General features: G+C 45.4%; 1 protein-coding gene across 1 annotated transcript in view; it reads left to right on the top strand.

Annotated features, from left to right (window-relative positions):
* Positions 1-12,382: 12,382 nt before the first annotated feature.
* The window catches only part of AKAP12 (A-kinase anchoring protein 12), a 30,413-nt gene continuing 22,982 nt past the window's right edge, over positions 12,383-19,813 (top strand). Inside the window, exon 1 of the mRNA XM_059841974.1 lies at positions 12,383-12,535. Coding sequence (XP_059697957.1) covers positions 12,398-12,535 — 138 coding nt within the window. The 5' untranslated portion in view covers positions 12,383-12,397. The remainder of the gene's footprint in view (positions 12,536-19,813) is intronic.

The following is a 19,813-nucleotide window of genomic DNA, read 5'->3' as shown; positions in this document are numbered from 1 at the left end:
CTCCAGCCATCCTTCTCTGGACATCATTCCTTTCCCCTGCTCCTGTCCATGACCCCTATTTGCCACTGGCCAGGGGAATTGCAGGTGTTTTCCTTATGCAGGTGGTCTCAGGGATCCAGTTCACATCACAGTCATGATAGAAAGCTGAGGGGGAGCAATATATCATCTTGTGGGGGTCTGGCAGAAGAGATCAGGGGAAGGAGGAGAGTGAAAACTATAAACAAGAGTGGTGGTGCTGTCTTGCAGCACAGTCCAGGAGCAGAGAACCTTTTTGCTCCCTTTCTCTAAAGCTCTCTGCAGACTCTGGGGCAGATCCCTGGCCTCCCACAGAAGTGGATGGGGTGCTGAGCAAGTTCCAGGCTCCACTGAGGAGTGTGGAGGGATTATTTTAGGAAACTGAAATGTTTCCCTCTCTGGAGGTCTTTGAGAACCGGACAGATGAGCAGCAGTCAAGAATAGCTCAGTTACAGTTCATCCTCCCTTGGGCCAGAGAGGCAAAGTTGGTGATTTTATATGATTTTTTTCCACTCCTGTGATTCCATGGTTGAAGAAGGGCCATGGTTCAACAGGGCACCATAGTTAACTAACATCTCATAACCAACACTACATGCAGTTAACCATCGTGTGCATCTCTGAGTTGGTGGTTTGCATTTGCTCTTTCATGCAGTATTACCCTACATCTACAAAGTTATCTAATAACCAAACTTCTCTTTCATAGTCAAAAAGCAGTTCTTACAAAAGCTAGGGGTACTGCTTCCCTCACATAAAAATTAACAGAACTAAAAAAATTATGCTTACAAGGACAATGCAAGAGAATTACCACATTTATAAGAGAATACTTTATATACTGAAAATACCACTGATGCTGCGTGTACTTCTGTCATAAAGAATGAGAACGTGAGAGAAGGGAATCCTCTTGCCAGCACTATCCTACTTGCAGGGAATTTCTACCTCTGCACCACCATCCATCCCTGGAAAAAATATTCTCATTGCTGGTGGCTGGGAAGCCTGCAGCATCCACATAAAGTCAATTAACTCCTGCAGCATTTCTGATCCTCAGAGGGGAAAAGAATTCTTGCCTGTGCCTTATGGGGAATCTGCAGAAATATGGCTCTGGTCAGCTTTACATTGCCTTTGGGACTGATGCTCACACCCTGTTTGATTGAAAGGCATCAGATAATCATGGGAAAAACCCCTTGGGACAGAGGAGTAATCTGAATATCTGTTTGATACTGCAGTGTGGATATTCAGGCAGAAAAAAAACATTGCTTATACCCCTGTCTCACATTACTTTTGGGGTATGGCAGGTAATACTTTGGGGTAATGATCAATGGACTTGAAATTAAAGTAATGTTCAAAGTAGTTTAATCAGATGTAGCGGTCACTGAAATAGAGATTAAAATGAAAAAAACATTTAACATAGTGTTAGATGGAGGATGGTTAAAACCTTAGAAAGTATTATCACTTCTTCCAATGCCAGGTTCATTTCCAGATACTACAAAAAACTCAGTCTGGGGTAGTTTCCAAATATATTTTTTGTTTCTGGAAATCAGATTTAAAATACACAGTAAGAGAGATAAAAAAATAAAAGCAACCTAGTGATTCTGTCAGCCACTACACAACAGAGCTTAGCAAAACCAAAGCATATGAAATAGAAAGCGATTTCATAACCATTCTTTAAGAGACCTTTTCCCCTGTAGTAATTTGGTATTGAACAGCATTGATGTCACACTGTGGACGTGAAGAGACTTTAGTCTGATCCAATCAGACACTGCCTCTGCTCTCATCACTCCTGACTTCACAAGCTGACAGAGGGGTTGGCTTTAACCTGTAATTTTTGTCACACTGGTTGATCCCTGTCTATAGCTCCATGGGTGGCACTCAGCCAGTCTGAGGCTCACAGGTATCATTTAAATGCAGGGCTCAGCCCCTGAAGCACGGTGTGGGAGCCCAGCTTGGTACTGAAAAGATGCACAAAAATAAAAATTCCATGCAAAGCACAACTTACTGTCTCTGATTTTCTGGTGTGCCCGGCACTTCAGACCTGAAAAGAATAATTACAAGTTTTAATAATAACTTATTTCAATATAGGCTGGGTAACTTTAGCACTGAGAAGAGATTGCTAATGAATAAAGGAAACATTAAATTCCTAGCCTCCAGCTAGAAGGACAACTTGGACCTGCGCTGGTGCCGGTGGAGAGGGGACCTTCCCAGGTGACAGGGACAGCTCTGCCCACACAGGGAATAGACTTGAGGAGACCCACTGCCCCACTGATGGGCTTCCATGTCATGTGTGCACCCATTTGTGAAGAGCTCATGCTAAGAAACATCTGCCAGGCACAGACCATATTGCTAATGCAGCTGAGAGTCCTCTGGGAATGCTCCAGTACCACACTCAGCTTTTCTGGGAAGGAACTCAGTTCAGGACTGATTGCTTTTGAGACTAAACTTCAGTAAAGTCCACTGGAGTTTTGTTATCATGTGGTGTCCATGTTAACTGCTCATAATTAGCACTTTGCAGGTTGTTGGATAGAGTGGCCAAAGGGATTTACTGGGCTTCTGTATGATGCCACTTAAATCTGAGGACAGGTCTGAAAATAAGGAGGAGAATCATACAAAAGGACTGGTTTTAAGTTTTGCAAGAAGGTTCATATTTTGCTGGAAAGATTTTTTTATGCCACCATCACAGGATGAGACTCAAGCCACCTCTGACAATCACAGCAATGATTTTACAATTTCTAATTCAATGAGAAACAAGCCACAGGCTAGCACCCATGCTGGTGCCTGCTCTGGCTTTCCTCAGAGGGCTGCTGCCACACCTGGAACACACAGCACTTGTATGCAGAAGCATTTCTCTGAAACATCTCTAGTCCCCAAGTATTTGCCTCTGCAGCATCAAATGGAAGTTATTTATGAACCACTCGAAGGATAAAGCCCCCTTCTGCCCCCTAGTCTTGGCTTTTGCCAGCACCCATTCCCCCATGGGGCCAGAGGAACACAGCTGATGCTCCTCCCCATGGCCTGACAGACATGCCTGATTTTGGGTTCTATGTCTTTTTAGAGACTGACTCCTTTTAGGATAAACCAACTCGGCATGCTCTGAATTGTCTTGCTGGTTCCTGGAAGGGCATCTTGAAGTTGTTAATTGTGTTTTGTGAAGACCTATCACCTTTAAGGAGTATTTTCAGCTTGTTTAGTCTTGCAGCCAGAGCCAGGCCAGATAAAGAGGGACTAATTTCCGTCAGCATTATCTCCATGCCTCCCCACCACCTCACATGGGCAGGCAAAGAGAGAGGGGTCAGCCCACCGACCCAGCAAAGGGCTACAGGCACACTGATGAGGCAATAGTAACTCCTGATTTTGTCCAAAAAGTGTTTATTGATATGATATCAGTTTAAGTTAAAACCTTTGTGACTATTTTGCATTCAGTTTTCAACCAAACACTACATTTTTGAAAAAATTGTTTCCTTTGCCCTCATTCCTTGCTCTCTCTGGGTCTCACTGATTTTCATTGTTTCTTCCTACCTGCCCTTTGCTGTCTTTGGAGTCCATAACCATCATCCCTGTGTCTCTTGATTTCTGCCACTCCTGACTTATTTGCTTCTTTTTCCTCTTTGCTTTCTCTTTATCTTCTCTTTCTTAATTTCCCCTTCCTTCCTGGTTGTGAGATGCACAAATATTGATTTCCAACCAAGTGAGGCATCCCACATAAGGAAAGTAAACAAGGAAATATTTCTTCTGAATTATTCTGAGAAGCCCCTCTCACTGCTGCAAACTATCATCGAGGCAGAGAAAAAAACGGATGCAAGCTCTGTCTGACATGTAAAATGACATATGGGAAGTCAAATGGCCAAATGGAAAACTCTGGTTAACACTGATCTTCAGTGATTTGTGGTCACCTGCTGACTACTATAGCCTCCTTCCTTTTCTGGAACTGAAATCTTCTCCAGATATTTTCCTCAGCAAACCCTCTTACTTTTGCCAGTCTGCTCTTAAGACTTTATAATCCCTTTTGTAATCCCAATGTTTCACATTATGTTTTCTCAGCCCTGTGTTCTCTAGTTCTGCACTGAAAAAAACTTTAGCATTCTGGCATGCAGTTACTAATTCTGGTGGAGCTAGACATTTTTGTAAACATGGCTGAATGATGCATGTTGTTCTCTGTTCAGGCTCCTTTATGACCTCTGGCAAGCCACTCATCCAGTGTGCCTTGGTCTCATCACATCAGGACTTCCAGATTTCCTTACATTTTATTTGAGGGAACCAAAATTTTAAAAGACAAGGGGGTAATACACTATTATTATTATTATTATCCTTTGCCTGCCCCTGTGTTTTTCCTGCTGCCTAGCTTCCATGCAGCTGTTGAACATTTAAGAAAAACAGGTCTCCCACTGAGCAAGTTCCCTACAAATGTGAATTGAGCTTCAGGCAAGAGGAAATGTGAGTCCTGAGGTCACTCCTGAAATCAAACTCTTGCCTGGCTGCACATAATTCTGCTGTTGTGTTTTAAGGGTGATTTAGAAAAAAGTAGTATATATTTCCCACAAAGAGCATAAAAAGAATCAAATACTGGTGATCATGAGAAGATCATATGATTCTTCAAATCTCACTGTTTTCCTGGTATTTTCAGTCATGCTTTTCGAGTCTGCAGCTCAGATCCAAGCAGAGAGGGGGAGAATGTGGGATTATGGAGAGAAGATGACCCGCTGGTGCTGACCAGAGTTAATATTGGGAGGCCCCTGTGCACTCCACGCTGATGACTGGAGAAGACTGAAGTTTCCTCTCCACTTAAAGATGCTGGAACTACACTCCCTTGTTCACCGGGGAGTAGTATTTCTGTCAGATACGAAAGCAGCTTCTAATCTGCTCTGACCTTGGCAAGAAATTCAAGTCCAAATGTAGTAACATAGAAGCTGACAGGTCAGCCTGAAGTATTTGAAGTGGGGGAGGCTTCCTTGTCTTCTTTCTTTTTGTCTTTCCCTCCTTTCACTTGAAATCTTATCAAGGATCACTTCAAGTGCAGTGGCAGCCTGACCAGCCCTAGAAATGACACCAGCCGGGTCATTGTCCCTCCTCTTACAGCGGAGGTGCAGAGACCATTTACTGTCTGGGCTAAATCCGTGCTACTATTGTTATAAATTCATAAAGGTGAAGACCCATAGAGAAAAGCTCGTTACCTTTTTATGTGTAAAAATTGGAAAAGTTGATCTAAAGTTTACATCTGTACATGGTACCTTACTGAAAGACTCCTGTCTTCATGCCAGAGGCTCTCTACTTTTTGTTTTCCAAGACACAGACCCACACAAAATTTGAAGATGGTTCTCACTTGTTCTCACTGCTGCTGAAGGCTTTTGCCTGTCAGGTGTGCTAGTGCCTTCTTCTACAAACTAAGACAAAACCGGGATTATAGAAATTACCTATGTTTGCTCTACTTCTTGCAACCTTTCTGCATCTGTAGGATTTCCTATGTGCCTTGACAACAAAGGGGCTTAAAATGCTTTGAGCTCAAGTCCCAATTTGGGCATTATTTAGAAGTCTGAATGTTGATGGTTATCTTTCTGGCTATCTTTCTTCTGGTTTTTTTTCTGGGAGTGAGCTTATTTTTGATCACGTAGGCAGAAAGTTAAAATCCTCTGATTAAAAACTGAGGCACTGCTTTGTACTTTGTCAGTCACATGATCAGACTAGAATTTCTATGGATTGCTCACAACAAAAATTATAAATTATGAATGACCAAGGGGTATTTATTATTAGTATTAGTTCAGAAACAGGCTTTTTGAGCCACACCAGACCCCCCTTACATTTGGCATTATCCTGGCCAGAACAAAAGCACTTTCCTTGCATCTGAAAATTTACAATCCCACTACAAAGTAGAGTAAACAGCACATCTTGTGGCTTCCTTCAATTCAGTGGCCATGTGCACCAGTCCAGGAAAGGGAGGAGGCACTGCCCACCCAATGGCTCTGCACCCCTGGACCTGGGGGCTTCACCAGTGAAACCCTTCTGCCAACAGGGACACTGGACTGTTCTGTGCCTGGACACCCCCTGCCAGCCTAGGCTGAGAGACACCATGCAGGTGAGGGGTGAAGGGAAAAGGGCTGACTCTCAGAGGTGAAACAATATTGTGTCTGCAATAGATAGGGATGGGCCCGTGAAGGGATACAAGGAAATAAGAAAATAATGTTGCTGAGTAATCAGTAGTCATATGTCAGCCACACTGCTACCTATCTGTAGATGACATGTCAAAGGCATGATTTAATGAAGATTCTGAAGGATGTTGCCTCCAGGCATTAGGAGCAGCATAGGGCATCACACAGATGCTCCTGTTTGAAAATCTCAAAAGCAAATGAAGGAGGTGGGTAGTCACGACCATTGCCAGTACGGAAAGATAACTTATAAATATGATAGGTTTAGATGGGAAAGCCAAAGATAAGTCAGTCACACTTGGTGGAGATCCAGAGGTAAGCTGCAAACAGACAAATCAAGAGGTAAGAGTCTAGGGAAATTATTCTGGGGGGGTACTAGCAGAGCAGGACAGTCCTTGCTCAGGCCAGAGGAAGAATGTGACAGTACTAAGACACAATTCGGTGGTCCGTGTTTCTTAAACATTTTGCCATTTCCTATCTGCAGCTATAAAGGTCTCCCAGGTGCATTGACCCTGCTCAGGGTAGAAGGAGGGAGGAAGGATTTAATGGCTTATGCAGTTTCAGCCTGCAAATGGCTCAGCCAGGAGCCACGAAACATGACGAGGAACTGCCAGATGGGCAGGCAGTCTGGAGAGTGCACAGAGCAGCTTCACAGCCTGGTTCCCAGTTATAGGACAGGGCTCCTGAGGGGGATGTGTCTGTCCAGGCGGGCAGAGCTGGGTGCCTTTTGGGGTGGCCGTGGGGGTCTCCCCGTAGGGAGATACAGCCTGCTTGTGTCACCAAGACTTTGGGAGAGCAGATGGGGATACAGAGGCTTGGCAGAAACTGCTGGCAAAGGGTGGGCATCTCAGGGTGACAGCCAAGCTTGTGAGGGATGGGGACCCCTCAGCAGCAGTGACTGGAAGCATATTGCTGCTGGTGACAGAGAGAAGGTGTTTCCTTTACCTACTGATGTGCACATGTGAGGCAGGCATTGGGTGGTAGGGGAGCAGGAACAAGAACTCACTTGAACAAAGCCCTAAACAACCAAACAACCTCATCTAAGCCTGAAGCTCACCTTGTTTAGAGCAAGAGATTGGACTGGATGACCTCTGGAGGATCCCCCCAACCTAATCTACTCTCTAAGTCCACTCCAGATTCCAATTTAATTTTCAGGGTGGTGTTTTAGCACCTGCTGGCTCTGAACTGTGCCATTCTTGATAACATCAGTAGTGCCAAGGCATTTCTAAACAGTCACTGGGCTCAGTCCCAAGCCACAGGGGTCTCCTCCTGAAGACAAAAGAGCCTCACTCACCTGCTGCTGGGACAATAGGATAATGGCATTAGGGGGACCTTCTATGCCTCTTTATCTCTCTCCTCTGGGCATTCCTCCCTTGATGAGGAATTTCCTCTGAGCTCTGCCTGAAAGGCTTCTTGGGTGAGATGCATTTATCCGTGCAGCAGATAAAACACTGCAGTGGAGGTCACATTCTTCCATCTTTGACACTGTGATTAAGCTTGCCTGTAGGCTGGTGTCCCCTTGCACCTGCACACCACATCATTTATTCTCCTATGGCACTGCATGACTATTATACTGATAACAAGAAACTAAACTACAGTCTCACTGTATCCTTCCCCTCCTTAGCTGGAAAGTGGACCACTTGGCATTACAGGGGTATGATGAAATACAGTCTTTTGAGCTTATTCCTTCTTTTCTTATGAAGAGAGTACTTATAGAGAATACATTTTTTCCCCTTCTTTACAAAGCCAAATTTTACGTTTTTTCCCCATTTAAGAAAAAAATTTAATCCACTGTCACCTTCAAGCTTCAACACCCAAACATTGCCTCCTGGAAACACGAATATAATTATACAGACAAATCAGAGCCTGTCCAATAACCAGAGCTCTTACAGATTTGAGAGGGGACCATTTGGGCTGTGCCTAGGACATGCTGTGAATCTCTTCAGCCAAACTCCCAATGGGATGGACTTTTGCAGTCTCTTGCCTTGTCCGATGCCCCTGTGAAGAACTGTCTGTGGGCAGATGACAACAGTTAGGCTCCTGAAGCTTAACATATCTGCCCAACACCTCCTGGGAAGAGCAGGTCAAGTGAAGAACTGGTGAGGAGAGAAAGCACAGGGAAACTACAGAGAAATCAGAAATCACAGGCTGGGTAGTAGCAGAGAGACAGTAGCAGAGAGGTAGTAGAGACAGATTGGTACTAGAGAAAACTACAGGCTGGGTCTCTCTCTCCTGAAACAGCTCTGGGTTGTCCAACAAGGGTCTCTGGGTGCTACAGAAATGTGCAACTACTCACTGAATGACATACTTGCTACACAAATACATGGCCTTTACTGACATAGCCATCAAATTCAAGACTGAAGTCAATTTCTGCTACTAACATTATTTTTAAATTGCACAGTGTGAGGAGCCAATTTAGTTTTGTTATGTGCGATGCACAGATGTGTGTCCTTATCCATGAATAGGTTTTTTCTGATACAGATCACCTCTGTGATGTCAACCTATTAGATGTAAAAGTTCTGCTCATTTTATCTGTTACTGTGATTTTTCTGGGATATGTGAACTCCTGGGAAGTAAAGAAACAGTCTTCTACCAGCAAAATTTATTCCTTTTTCCTTATTTCTTACTATGGCATTATCAATTCTGCTTGCTAAAAAAGTATTTTTACACAGCTATTTTTATAATTTTCTTCTTTATACACTCATCAGAATTTTGTTTGTCTGATACATATTAGCTCCTTAGGCATATCCATGTATTTCTAACAGCATCCTAGAATTTCCTGTCATAACTGGACAAGAGAGAGGGGAGAAAAAGCTGAAGATTGCAGTAAATACAGCTGAGATGAAGTCAGAGCACTATATTCTCTATCCAGATCTAAGGTATGTTCTTGAGAGCTTCCCATTTTGAGAACACTTACACGATATGTTTCCACTTAGCTTTTATGCCAAAAATATCCCAATGCAGCTTCACCACTGATAAAGGAAGCAAGAGCCTTCATGTAAACAGGGCTCTAGGCAGCTGCTAGTGCTCCCAGCCACTGTCTCACACAAACCTGTGAACAGCCAGCCCGGATGGGATATGGAGGAGCCCCTGGCATGCTGGTTGGGCAGGCAGCCCTGTTCCCCATCATGGATGCTGGGGACTAGCCCTCATTCCCACCTTGCTGCTGGCTCCCCATCCACTCTGCTGCTTCTCAGGATCAGCCAGAGCGGCCAATAGCAGCAAAACTTTTGGCCACTTGCAGGGACCAGGAGAGTCAAGGCTGGAAGGAGTGCATGGGGAAAATCATGGATGGGGCAGAAGACAACAGGGAAATACTTCATCAACACAGGCTCACAGTCTGAGACATATGGTTCATCACTTCTGTACAAAAGCATCAGCAGCGGTTACATCAATCACAAATGCTTTTGGAAAAGAAGCAATTTTAAAAGTAAATAAATTAAACCCTGTCTACAGACTCTGAATTATAAATATCATTATCAAAGTTATCCAGGTTTCAGGGGAGTTTTAAAACAGTCATGTGCTAGCTGTAATGCTGAAAGACTGTCCTGAAATTTGGAAGGTCTGTGCTTGTACTTCTTAGTACGAGTTTCCTCAAAGACGTTTCCCTGGAAATAGTTCTAGATAACATGCCAGTAGAGCTTTAATTATTATCTTTCTTGATTCCTTGGATTCATCCTAAAAAGTGTGCATGCATACTTTTGTTAATAGCTTGCATATTCTCGCCTCAGCACCAACACTTGGTGACTTTGCAAGAGTACCAGAGGAAGCTTATGTGACTGCACTTCTCTGGGAAATCTGTCAATAGAAATAGACATAGCGCCTGAACAACGCTTCCATACAGCAGGAGGCAGTTGCAGGGTTCAGGGTAAAGGTCTGGGCAATAACCGCCCCAGCACACAGGCAGAAGACAGGGAAATACAGCCTGACAAATGCCAGAGTCAGACCTGTCATTCATCATGATTCCTTCTGTTTGGGCAGCGTGCAGACCATCAAGAATGGCAAATTGGAAAATGACCACCCTCTGGACAAGACTGGAGATGTCGGATATCCCTCTTAAAAGTTCCTATGCTAGATGTACTCCAGGAAAGAAAACAAAAGCAAATGCAAGAGGAAAGGAGACAGAAGTTGTGCCCATATCAGGGATTATACAGGGATAGACAACAACTCATGGCTGTCTGCATCACAAGTCTGCAGAAATGTGGTGGTTCAAAGTGGGGAGAAGTTACGGGTGTACACACAAGCCATCCTGTGCTGCTCAACTTATCACCAGAAAGCCATCCCCAGCACATTTTATTTCACTGAATAGATGCAACCAAAGACTTTCAGCCAAAAGTAATTTGTGTTCAGAAAATCGCCATTGAATGGGCATTGCGGGGTGTCTCTCTCAGCTGCATGCTTGCAGCATCTTTGCTCTGAGACTGCTGGGCACAGAGTCGGTGCTACCAGGCACAAGCAAAAAGACTGACAAGCAAGTTTACATGGGAGGAAGGAGGCAGCGCTCTAGCTGCTTGCAGAGAAAGCATTTTGTGGTGAATGAGTTCAAGAGAAATGTCCTGCAGCAGTTCAGCTGGCCTCCATTCTCAGCTGCACCTGCAAAGGAGCAGCTGAAGGCAGGGAGAAAGGCAGATTTGGTGGGGAATGGAGACACAGTGGAGAAAGGATGACAGGCAGGAAAGGCTGGGAACAGGCTCCCTGCTCCCTGTTGTGAGTGCTGGCTGGTGGGTGATCCAGAAGTACTGGGTAGCTATGGCTAAGTTCTACAACAGGGACTCAGGCACTGCTTAAAGCTCAGGCCTGTATCTCCTTTGCCTTCTGAAAATGAGGAAGACTAAGCAGAAAGGGGGAGATATTTATCCCAAGTCTGTGATCCACAACACCAGTTTGGGTCTGCTGAACACAAACAATTCCAGTAGGTTCTTGCGTTAGCTAACGGAGATGATGAAAATGCTTTTTCAGTCATTGACTTGACGTGTGTTGACTTTTTTAGGGAGAAAACAGACCAGCATTTGAAGATTAGGCCCTTTGTAGAATGGAATTTTTTCGGAATGTTTTTTTTTTCTGAATGAAACAGTGCTTTGGTGGGCGAGGTTTAAATGTTCCAAAAGAAATCGTGTCTGTACTATGAATTCTTCAGACCATTCCTGATTTTAACCATTAACTCTGTATAGAACTGGTTCATGCATATGTTTAGAAAAAAAATTTATAGTTATGGTGAAGAACAGTTAACAGATCCATTTGCTACCCATTTGGCACGTTGTGGTTAGTTTAATTTAATTTGTGCACTATTTCATTGCTGATACTTTTGAAAGTACCAGGTAAGAGCGTGCCTACATACATGCTGGTCCTGCTTTTGTGTCATGGGAAAGATGCTTTGTGTATTCTGGGCTAGGAGAGAAGCTACTCTCTTCTTGGCTTTGCTTGCTTATGCCAGGATCTGGCATGAATTAATAAGTGGGAATCTATCCTGCATGACAATAAAAAAAACCAAAAAACAAAAAAACCCCACCCACAAACAAAAAGTCCAAAAAACAAAAAGGCGGCTTGAATTTTTTGTTTCTTCAAAGTTGCCTAAGTCATGGGACCTTACATTTCTGCATCAGCTGGACGTCCTTCCCTCAGGCAGGCCCAGCACGGCTGAGGTCCGGAGCCGGCGCTGAGGGCTGGTGGCCGCGGAGCCGAGCGCCCGGGGCAGGAGGCGGCAGGAGCCCCGTGGGGGGCGAGGGGCAGCGTGACCGGGCGGGGGGCGCGGTCCCTGGGCCGGAGCCCTTGAGGGTGCCGGCGGGTGGGCGCTCGTCCCGGCCCCAGGAGAGCGGCGAGGGGCCCGAAGCGCTGAGTCAGCGCCGCGGTGCCGCCGCGGAGGGCCGGGGGCCTGGCGGCGCCCCCGCCCCGGCGGTGCCCGGGAGGGGCGGGGAGAGGCGGCAGCGGCGGCGGGCAGGGCGCTGCCCCCCTTGGCCGCTCCTTATCAGCCCGGTTTGATGCTGCAAGGCGTGTCCGGGGATCTGCTCATGTGATGGAGCAAGAGGCAGGCGGGCGGGGGGACCAGGGGAGGAGGTGATTTTCCTCGCTGCTCTCCCTCGCGTTTTTTTTTTTTCTTTCCCTTTCCCCCTTTTATTTTTTTTTTTTTTTAAATTTCCCCCCCTCTCGCGCCCTAAAGGAGTTTGCGGAGAGCCGGGCTCCTTCATTCCCGGCTGTGCCGCCGCCCACCGCCAGCCCCTGCCCGCGGCTCCGCACGGCCGCGGGGCAGCGCCATGGGCGCCGGCAGCTCCGCCGAGCCGGCCGCCCCTCAGGACGGGGCCGGGGCCGCCGCCGAGCCCCCCAGCACTCCCCCGGAGCCGCTGCCGGCAGAAGACGCGGCGGAGCCCCAGCCACCAGCGGAGCCCGCCAAGGTAAGGCAGGGGCGGCGGGGAGGTGGCGGGAGGGACGCGAGGCGGCGGCTCCCGCCGCAGCCCCGGGCCGGGGAAACTTTCCCGCCGCGGCTGCGGCCACCTGCCGCAGCGCTGGGCACCCCCCGGGCCGGGCGCGGAGCCGGGGCGCGGCGGGGCCGGGACTGCGCCACGGCCGGCGCCGCAGTCATAAAACTCCCGCCGGCGGCAGCAGCGGCGGGGCGGGGGGCGAGGGCGGCTGCGGGGGCGCCGCCGCTTTTGTGTGCGGCCGGGGCGAGAGGAGCCGCACCCACCCGCGGCGAGGTCTGCGCCAAGGAGCCTCCTGACTGCGGTCCTGCGGCCGGATTGCCGCGGCTCCCGCGGCTCTCCGCAGCCCCCCCACTCCATCCTCTCCCCTCCCGAGGGAGCAGGTGGGAGGCGCGTCGGGGCGCGGCTCGGCAGTGCCTTCGGCTGGGCGCCAGGCGCGCTGTGCCCCCTTTCCCGCCCCGTCCCGCACCCCGGGGCTCAGGCTCACCTGAGCCGCCGCCCCCCGCCCGCTACCTCGGGGAAGGGGCGGCGGTGTCGGCCGCGGGGGCTGGAGCCATGCCTTTGGTGCGGCCCGCTGTCGTACCGCATAGGGGGCTAAGGGGGAGGGACTCCCGAACTCCCAGCCCGTGGGGAGCGAAGGAGCTCAGGGTATGTGTGATTTAAAATAAAGACGTTGAAGAATTGAAAGAAATTCTTTTAAAACATGTCTGGTGTTTAAAAATAGATTATGAATGAACCCATTTATCCCTCTGGAATAGGCGCGTTTTTAGGGGATTTTGGGACTGAAAGGGAGGTTATGTGCATCTGTGTGTTTACATAGCGTGGCTTTTGGGAGTTTGTGAGGGGAGAAATAATGCCGCGTTCTACCGTGATCCCCTTCTTTAGGCTCTTCAGAGTTTGGGTGCTCAGAGCAGGGAGACTCCGAAGTTTCTGTGACTGGTGCGTGGGTGTATTAGAGCTTGAGAACCGGTTATGACTTTGTTTCTTTGACCTTGTGGTTCAGATTTAACTTTCAAGTTGAATTTCCCATAGTTCCTGGCTGCCACTAGACCTCCTTGTGCGTGTTTTGACAGATTTGAAAACCACATTGCGAATGAACTTTAAATTAACTAAGATGTATTTTTTTTTTTTAAACTAAATAAGCATTGGCGATTGGTGCTGATTCACAAAATATGTAGCAGTTTTGTTGGGCAATTTTAGAATTTGGATGCTGATGTTTAGAAAAGGGGGAATTTATATCGGGCAAGCATTTGGCTATTGTGGTTGTTTAAAATTTAAGATAATGCGACTTTGAAGAAGGGACATAATACTCATAGCCATGTTTATCCAGTTATGGGAACTAAGGCTCTCTAAAAAAAGGGAATCACAGTAATACTGTTCTCAAGTACAGATTATTATTAATACTGTATTTTATGTCTTCTAAGCTTTAGGAAAAATGTCTTCTAGTAGATTTTTGCCTGATTATTCAAGTAGAACTCTTTAAAATTGGGGAAACTCTATTACCATTTTGCTGCTATATAAGAAGTTGTATTACTGCTGTTCTCCTAAAAAAGCTGGTTTTGGCTTCCATTGCATAAAACGAAAAATAGGTTTTAATGAAGTTTAGTCATACTTTTTTTGTCTCATTTAGTCTGTCTTACTAAAATAAAGTAACTATGCAGATTTGTGACACGGTTTTTCATCAGTATTCCTTCCAGCTCTTTAAATTTGAAAATTACCAGGTCTTGCAATGCCCCTGGAGAAATCTGGTAGATAAGTAATATGTTTGTGGAAGATAGGGAATCTTTTGGAGGGTGGTCTTCTATTTTGCATTTTCCACATTAAAATGCTTATTACAACCCTTGTAGAAGAAAAAACTTTGGAAAATTACTTCAGTGGAATCCATCTTGAGTGAGCCTTGGCAAGGCAATTACAAATAAACTGTCTAAGCAACTAGTCTTTTACAGGATATAAAATCCCGTAGAAGTTGTGCTTTCTTTTGTGATGCGAAATCCTTGAAGTATTTAATTAAATTTCTTTCATGACATAGTTGCATTTTTTACAAGATGAAAACCTCTTCGCCTTTTTTTCGAGAAAGGAAAAAAATTATAGTGATTAATCCGGTTTGTTACTCACGTGTGACTCTTTGGCCAGGTACCAGTTTTTGGGTGTCCTGGTTAAAAAAAGGGAGGGTGTATGTTTCAGTGTTGCTCACTTCTGCAGCGCAGGGACCCTGGAAAGCGCTTGCTCTACAGAGCTTTGAGCCTGGCTTGTGAGCACGGTGGGTTAAATGTGGGCTCATGTGGTACCTCAGCTGTTGACCCATCTTCTCAAAAGTTCCTGGTGAGTTACATGTAAAGCAGCTCCAGAGTTTCCAGCCTGCCACAGTACTAGGACTTGAAACGGGCAGATTTCTTTACTGTAGCAGACAAGACTTAAACTCTGGCAGTGGAGGAGCTGCTCCTTATCTTGCATAGCCACCACTGTGGGAAGCCACCTCTGCAGGGAGGTGTGAGAGATCCTGGTGGTACTAATCCATTCAGCTGTCTGAACTGAATTAATCAGATCTGTGAATTGACACCTGAGGTCCTGTTGAAACCAAGAGCCGGGGTATCTTTCTACAGAAGGCTGATTTTTGTGATGGAGTTACCTCCTTGCTGTTGTAGGAGCAATGCTTTTTTCCCCCCCTCGTTTTCTTCCTCCCCTGTTCTTCCTTGTTTTGCCTCAGATGACACAGTCTCACTTGTCTATGTTGTGTCCTAACCTTGCCTTTCTGTAAGCAGGTTAAATTCACTAACCCTTCAGGAAGCTGAAATTTATTCTTGCTGGACCATTTTCCTGATCTGCTTGTGAGTTCATTTGACTCCTACATTGTAGAGGTGAGATCAAGAGCCAGGACAAGGCAAGCATTTGCAGCAGGGCAGGAGGGGAAATGAAAAAACTTCTGTTGGTAGCAATGAGCTGGTGAAAACTCATTGAAACCTCAGGGGCAGACTGTCCTGTGCAGCATGGAGGCCTGAAGCTTGACCTGAGAAGGATTTACTAGATTTACTAGTGCTAGAAGTAGGAACAAGATCTTCTTGGTCTTGAAGAAGGCCTAAGAAACCTTAGATGTCCTGAACAGATGAAAGCCATGGAGATGTCTGGTGAGGTGGTTCATGTGCTCCTGCCTCCTTCCCAGAGCACCTGCACCTTTTCCTTTATTGCATCTGTCACTGTGTGAGCTCATTCAAGGAGCTAAGCCCCTGGAAAACTGTTCCAGTTCTTTGGCAAGGTCATTCTCTACTGATTGAGTGAGATGTGTTACCATCTGGGTCTCAGCAGAAGCTGCAGGTACAGGGGAGCAGGCAGGATCTTGTGTCCGGAGTTGGAAAAGAAGCTGGGTCACACTTCTGTTGGTGGCAGCATGTAACTAGATTGGTTTGGCTGTCTCCATTTTGTGAGCACCTTCTCTGTTCATAGCAGTGATGTGGCTCTCACCCAACTTCCAATTTTGATGATAAGCATTGGAGAGATGGAAAAAAATGCCAGCGTGGTACCCTCCCATGGGGCAGAAGGTGACTTCAAGCCACGTGGGCAACGCCAGGATAGCAGTGTCATCCTACCAGCATTGCAGCTAACAGTGACAATCACACATGTGCCACTTTTATTTTATTTAGAAGTTTGAGGTGCCTGCTTTAATACGGGTTTCTTTTTGTGGCCCTGTGGAAGGAGCCAAGCTCTGTTGGAGCAGCTACCTGAAACCGTGTAGGGAAGCTTCCAGAGAGAGACTTAGGAAAAATACAGGCATGCTAAAAAGCTATTCTTGTATGAAAATCTAGGCTTGTCAGAGATAATATTTTCATGGGGATTGATGGCTTGAAGATGTGTGTTAGATCATTGGCATGCAAGGGCCTCCACTTAAGCAGCAAGTCATTCAAACAGTGTTTTCGTGATGGTTCCCATTTCTGAGTAGTAACTTGATTATGTTACCTGTGTTGTAATGAGAGCAAGTGTGTGCTAGACAGTAAATATTTGGAACTGTCTCTTCTAAAGAGGTTACCAGCTGAGATGTCAGAGTGTCTTATTGTCCGAGTGCCTGACAAATAACAGCTGGGGCAGACTTATATCTGCTGTTTAAATAACTGCGTTCTGGTGAGGGAGCTGAGTCAGCCTGAAAATACTACGTTAGCAATGGTGAAACTAAGCTTGTTCAAGGAAAGTCCCTAGACTGTGTCTCTGGGAGCCCAGTTTGAGACATTTGGTCTGAGCCTGCAGGGTTCCCCTGGTTTAGCAGGGTCTGATTCCCATTAGATACTTCTTTTCCATCTGGGGAGGAAGAGACTGGTACAATTCAGTGGTAAGGTTTGGAGGGCTGACCATGCCTGTGGAGTGGCTGGGGTGAAAGAATAAAAATGTGTAATTGAAAAAATGCACAATGGAAATTGGTGCCATAGCGGCACCAAAAGCGTGAAATAGCCCCCTAATCTTATAGGAGATAAGAGGGAGGTGGTAGGGGGAGTGGCCGGGCACTTTGAAAGCCGAGGCAATTAGCTTGTGTTTGATGTGGTGGAGTCTAAAGAGATGCAAAAAGGAGCGTCGGGACTTTGAAAGTCCTCCAGGTTGGAAATGCAAGCCTGGGTGTGGTTGCTGAGAGGAGAGGAACGTGCTGCGTGCTCAGCCCTTGTTCTGACTGGTCCTTAGAGCCTGGGTGAGCTGTACCTGTGAAATGCTTCCATAAGGTGCTGTCTGAAAGAGCTGGCAGGTAAGACACCTGGGAAGGAGCTCTGTTTGGATCAGGCTTCAGAATAACAGACTGGGGGTAGTGTTTCTTTCACAAGCTGCAAAAAGAGATCACAGGGATGAATTGGGTGTAGAAACTTTTTGGTGTTTTGGCTGTTTTGTTTTATCCATTTGGATTTCGAGGGTAGTCATCCATAAGGAGGTGTCACAGCAAAGTCACGCTGAGAATTGGGGGAGAATAGTGTAGATGAGGAGCTGAATGGTGTGGAGCAAGTTCTTGGCTTTGTCTGCAGGAGGCAGAAATAAGGTAATGAAATGTGAGCTATTATGTGCCTTACAGAGGAAGGGCCTTGTGTTTTCTTCACCTGGAGCTTGCAGTATCCCACAAACCTCTAATGTTTAGCTAATGCAAAACAAGACAAACTGCTGTGAACAAAGAGTTGGAATGATCCTTTTTTTCTTTTCCCAAGTTTTGGTGTTTGAAGTTCTTTTTAATGAAGCAGCATGTGCTAAAAGCAGACGCCCTGAGCCCAGCAACAGTCTTTTCCAGAGTTTCAAAATCAAACTTCAGGAAAAATATTAGAGACCATTATGTTAGTTTGCTCAGTTGTTCAGACAGCTGGATCTGGCTATTTTAGTAATCTAATGTAGAATCACTGTAGCAGGATTAACAGAATGAAGCAAAATTAACTCTGGTACGTTTGGGCCTGGTGTGAGGAATCCCTGGAATGATTTGGGTCTGGTACAAGGAATGTTGGGAATGATGGTGATAGCTGGTGAGGGAAGAGGCTGGGTGCTGTGAAGCCCTCAGGAACGGTGTCTGAAAGAAGCATCCACTGATGTACAGTGAGATCAGGGACCTGCAGTTCATCCACATCTCATGCAATTTGTTGTGTTAATTTATCCATTTTCAATTGTGTGTGTGTTTAATGGGGTCTAAGAGTTGGGCCCACTGCTGGGTGCAAGATGGAGCAGAAGCTGCTCTTGGTTACAGTGACGAGGGCAACAAGCCCTGTGCATTTTAGTCTCATTAGCTGGGTGTCTGCCCTTTGCTTCCATCTTTGTGGTGAATGTGAGGCAAATATTAAAAAAATACATGCAGGATGTACAGTAATGGCGTGACAGAAACTGGACTGTTGCTTTGCTAATGGCTCTTTGTTTTGGGAATGAAGAAGCTGAAAGATCAGTGAACTGGATAACCAGTTCCCCTTGGTTTCTCCCATGTTCATGAGACAACGCATTCATAAATTAATAATCAAAGGAGTGTAATGAATGTGTGCCACAAAAACATGATAAATGTTGGTAAACCTGCCAAATGTAGTGTCTCGTTGCCTGTAGATAAATGCGTAAAGATGAACAGAGAGATTCCTAATACTGTTAATTTGTCTTTTTAAATTTTTTTTTCACCCATCTCCTAAACTCTGATGTTGTATTTGTCTAAGCTTTACAACTATTCTCAATGGAATTAAGAGCACTGCTCACCAAATTAGATATAATTGGACTAAACTGCAGTTTGGATCCCTTCAGAGAAATGAAGCAGTTAATGTGAAGGAAAACTGAAATTAGTTTCTTTTGAGGACTAATGCAGTGGGACAGACTGCACTGACCCTCATAAAGAACCTGAGCAACTTTTCTTAGAACACAATTTTTTTTTTCTTCATTTAAACTAATGATGCTGTTATGTCTCCTTTCACTTTACAAACTCCCCAAAGGTTTCTTCTCCTTTGTACATTTTAACTTGGAAAAAATACTATTGTTTTATTAGTTTTGATTATTCAATTATTTAAAGCAGAACACTAGATTTGAAAATTTAAGTTTGCCTTCCCAAGGCCAAGAATCACATCAAACTCTTTCCCAAGAGATTGGGGTAAAAAGTTAGGGTTATATTGCAGGTCTGGTCAGATTTGAAAATATTGAGGTTTTTCCATGTGTTTACATTTTTTACTCAGTTGTGACAGATGGATCCTGTTTCCAAAACTGAATTTATGTACAGAGTGAATAGGGATTATAATTATACTGGGTGGTTGTAAAAACTGCTTATAGTCTTACATTTAGTGATGTTTTATATTTAATTCTGTTTTTCATACTGGAAGGTACTGCAGATTTAACAGATCTAAAGGGTTATCTGCTAGACCCAGTGACTTCTGAATTTTGATCTGAAATCCTTAGGATTATATAAAGTCGCTGTTTTCCTGAATGTACCAAAACTATAGAATAAATTTATAGCTGGGGTAATAGCAAGTACTACCATTGTTAATATTTTATCATAACAGTCTGTGCTCAATTTAAAAAAGAGACAAGCTGTACTGTGTTGAGGTACTAAGTACCTTTTTTACTCTGGTTCTTTGCAGAGTCCACTGGTGCTTATTAGGCAAATGGTTGACTGTGTCTGTACATGTGTGTCTATACATGGGACTGGCTTTAAAATGGTGTGCTGCCTGCGGGAGATTTTGAAAGAAAGGCAAAGAAATCTTTGAATAATGTGAGGAATGCTAAGATATTCAGTGCTGTTGCCTTTCTTGTGACTTGAAAGAATTGTTAGTGCTGATTCTG

This window comes from Haemorhous mexicanus, chromosome 3 (genome assembly GCF_027477595.1).
Source record: "Haemorhous mexicanus isolate bHaeMex1 chromosome 3, bHaeMex1.pri, whole genome shotgun sequence".
In the NCBI taxonomy this organism is placed as follows: domain Eukaryota; kingdom Metazoa; phylum Chordata; class Aves; order Passeriformes; family Fringillidae; genus Haemorhous; species Haemorhous mexicanus.
This window is presented reverse-complemented; position numbering and strand designations above follow the sequence as displayed.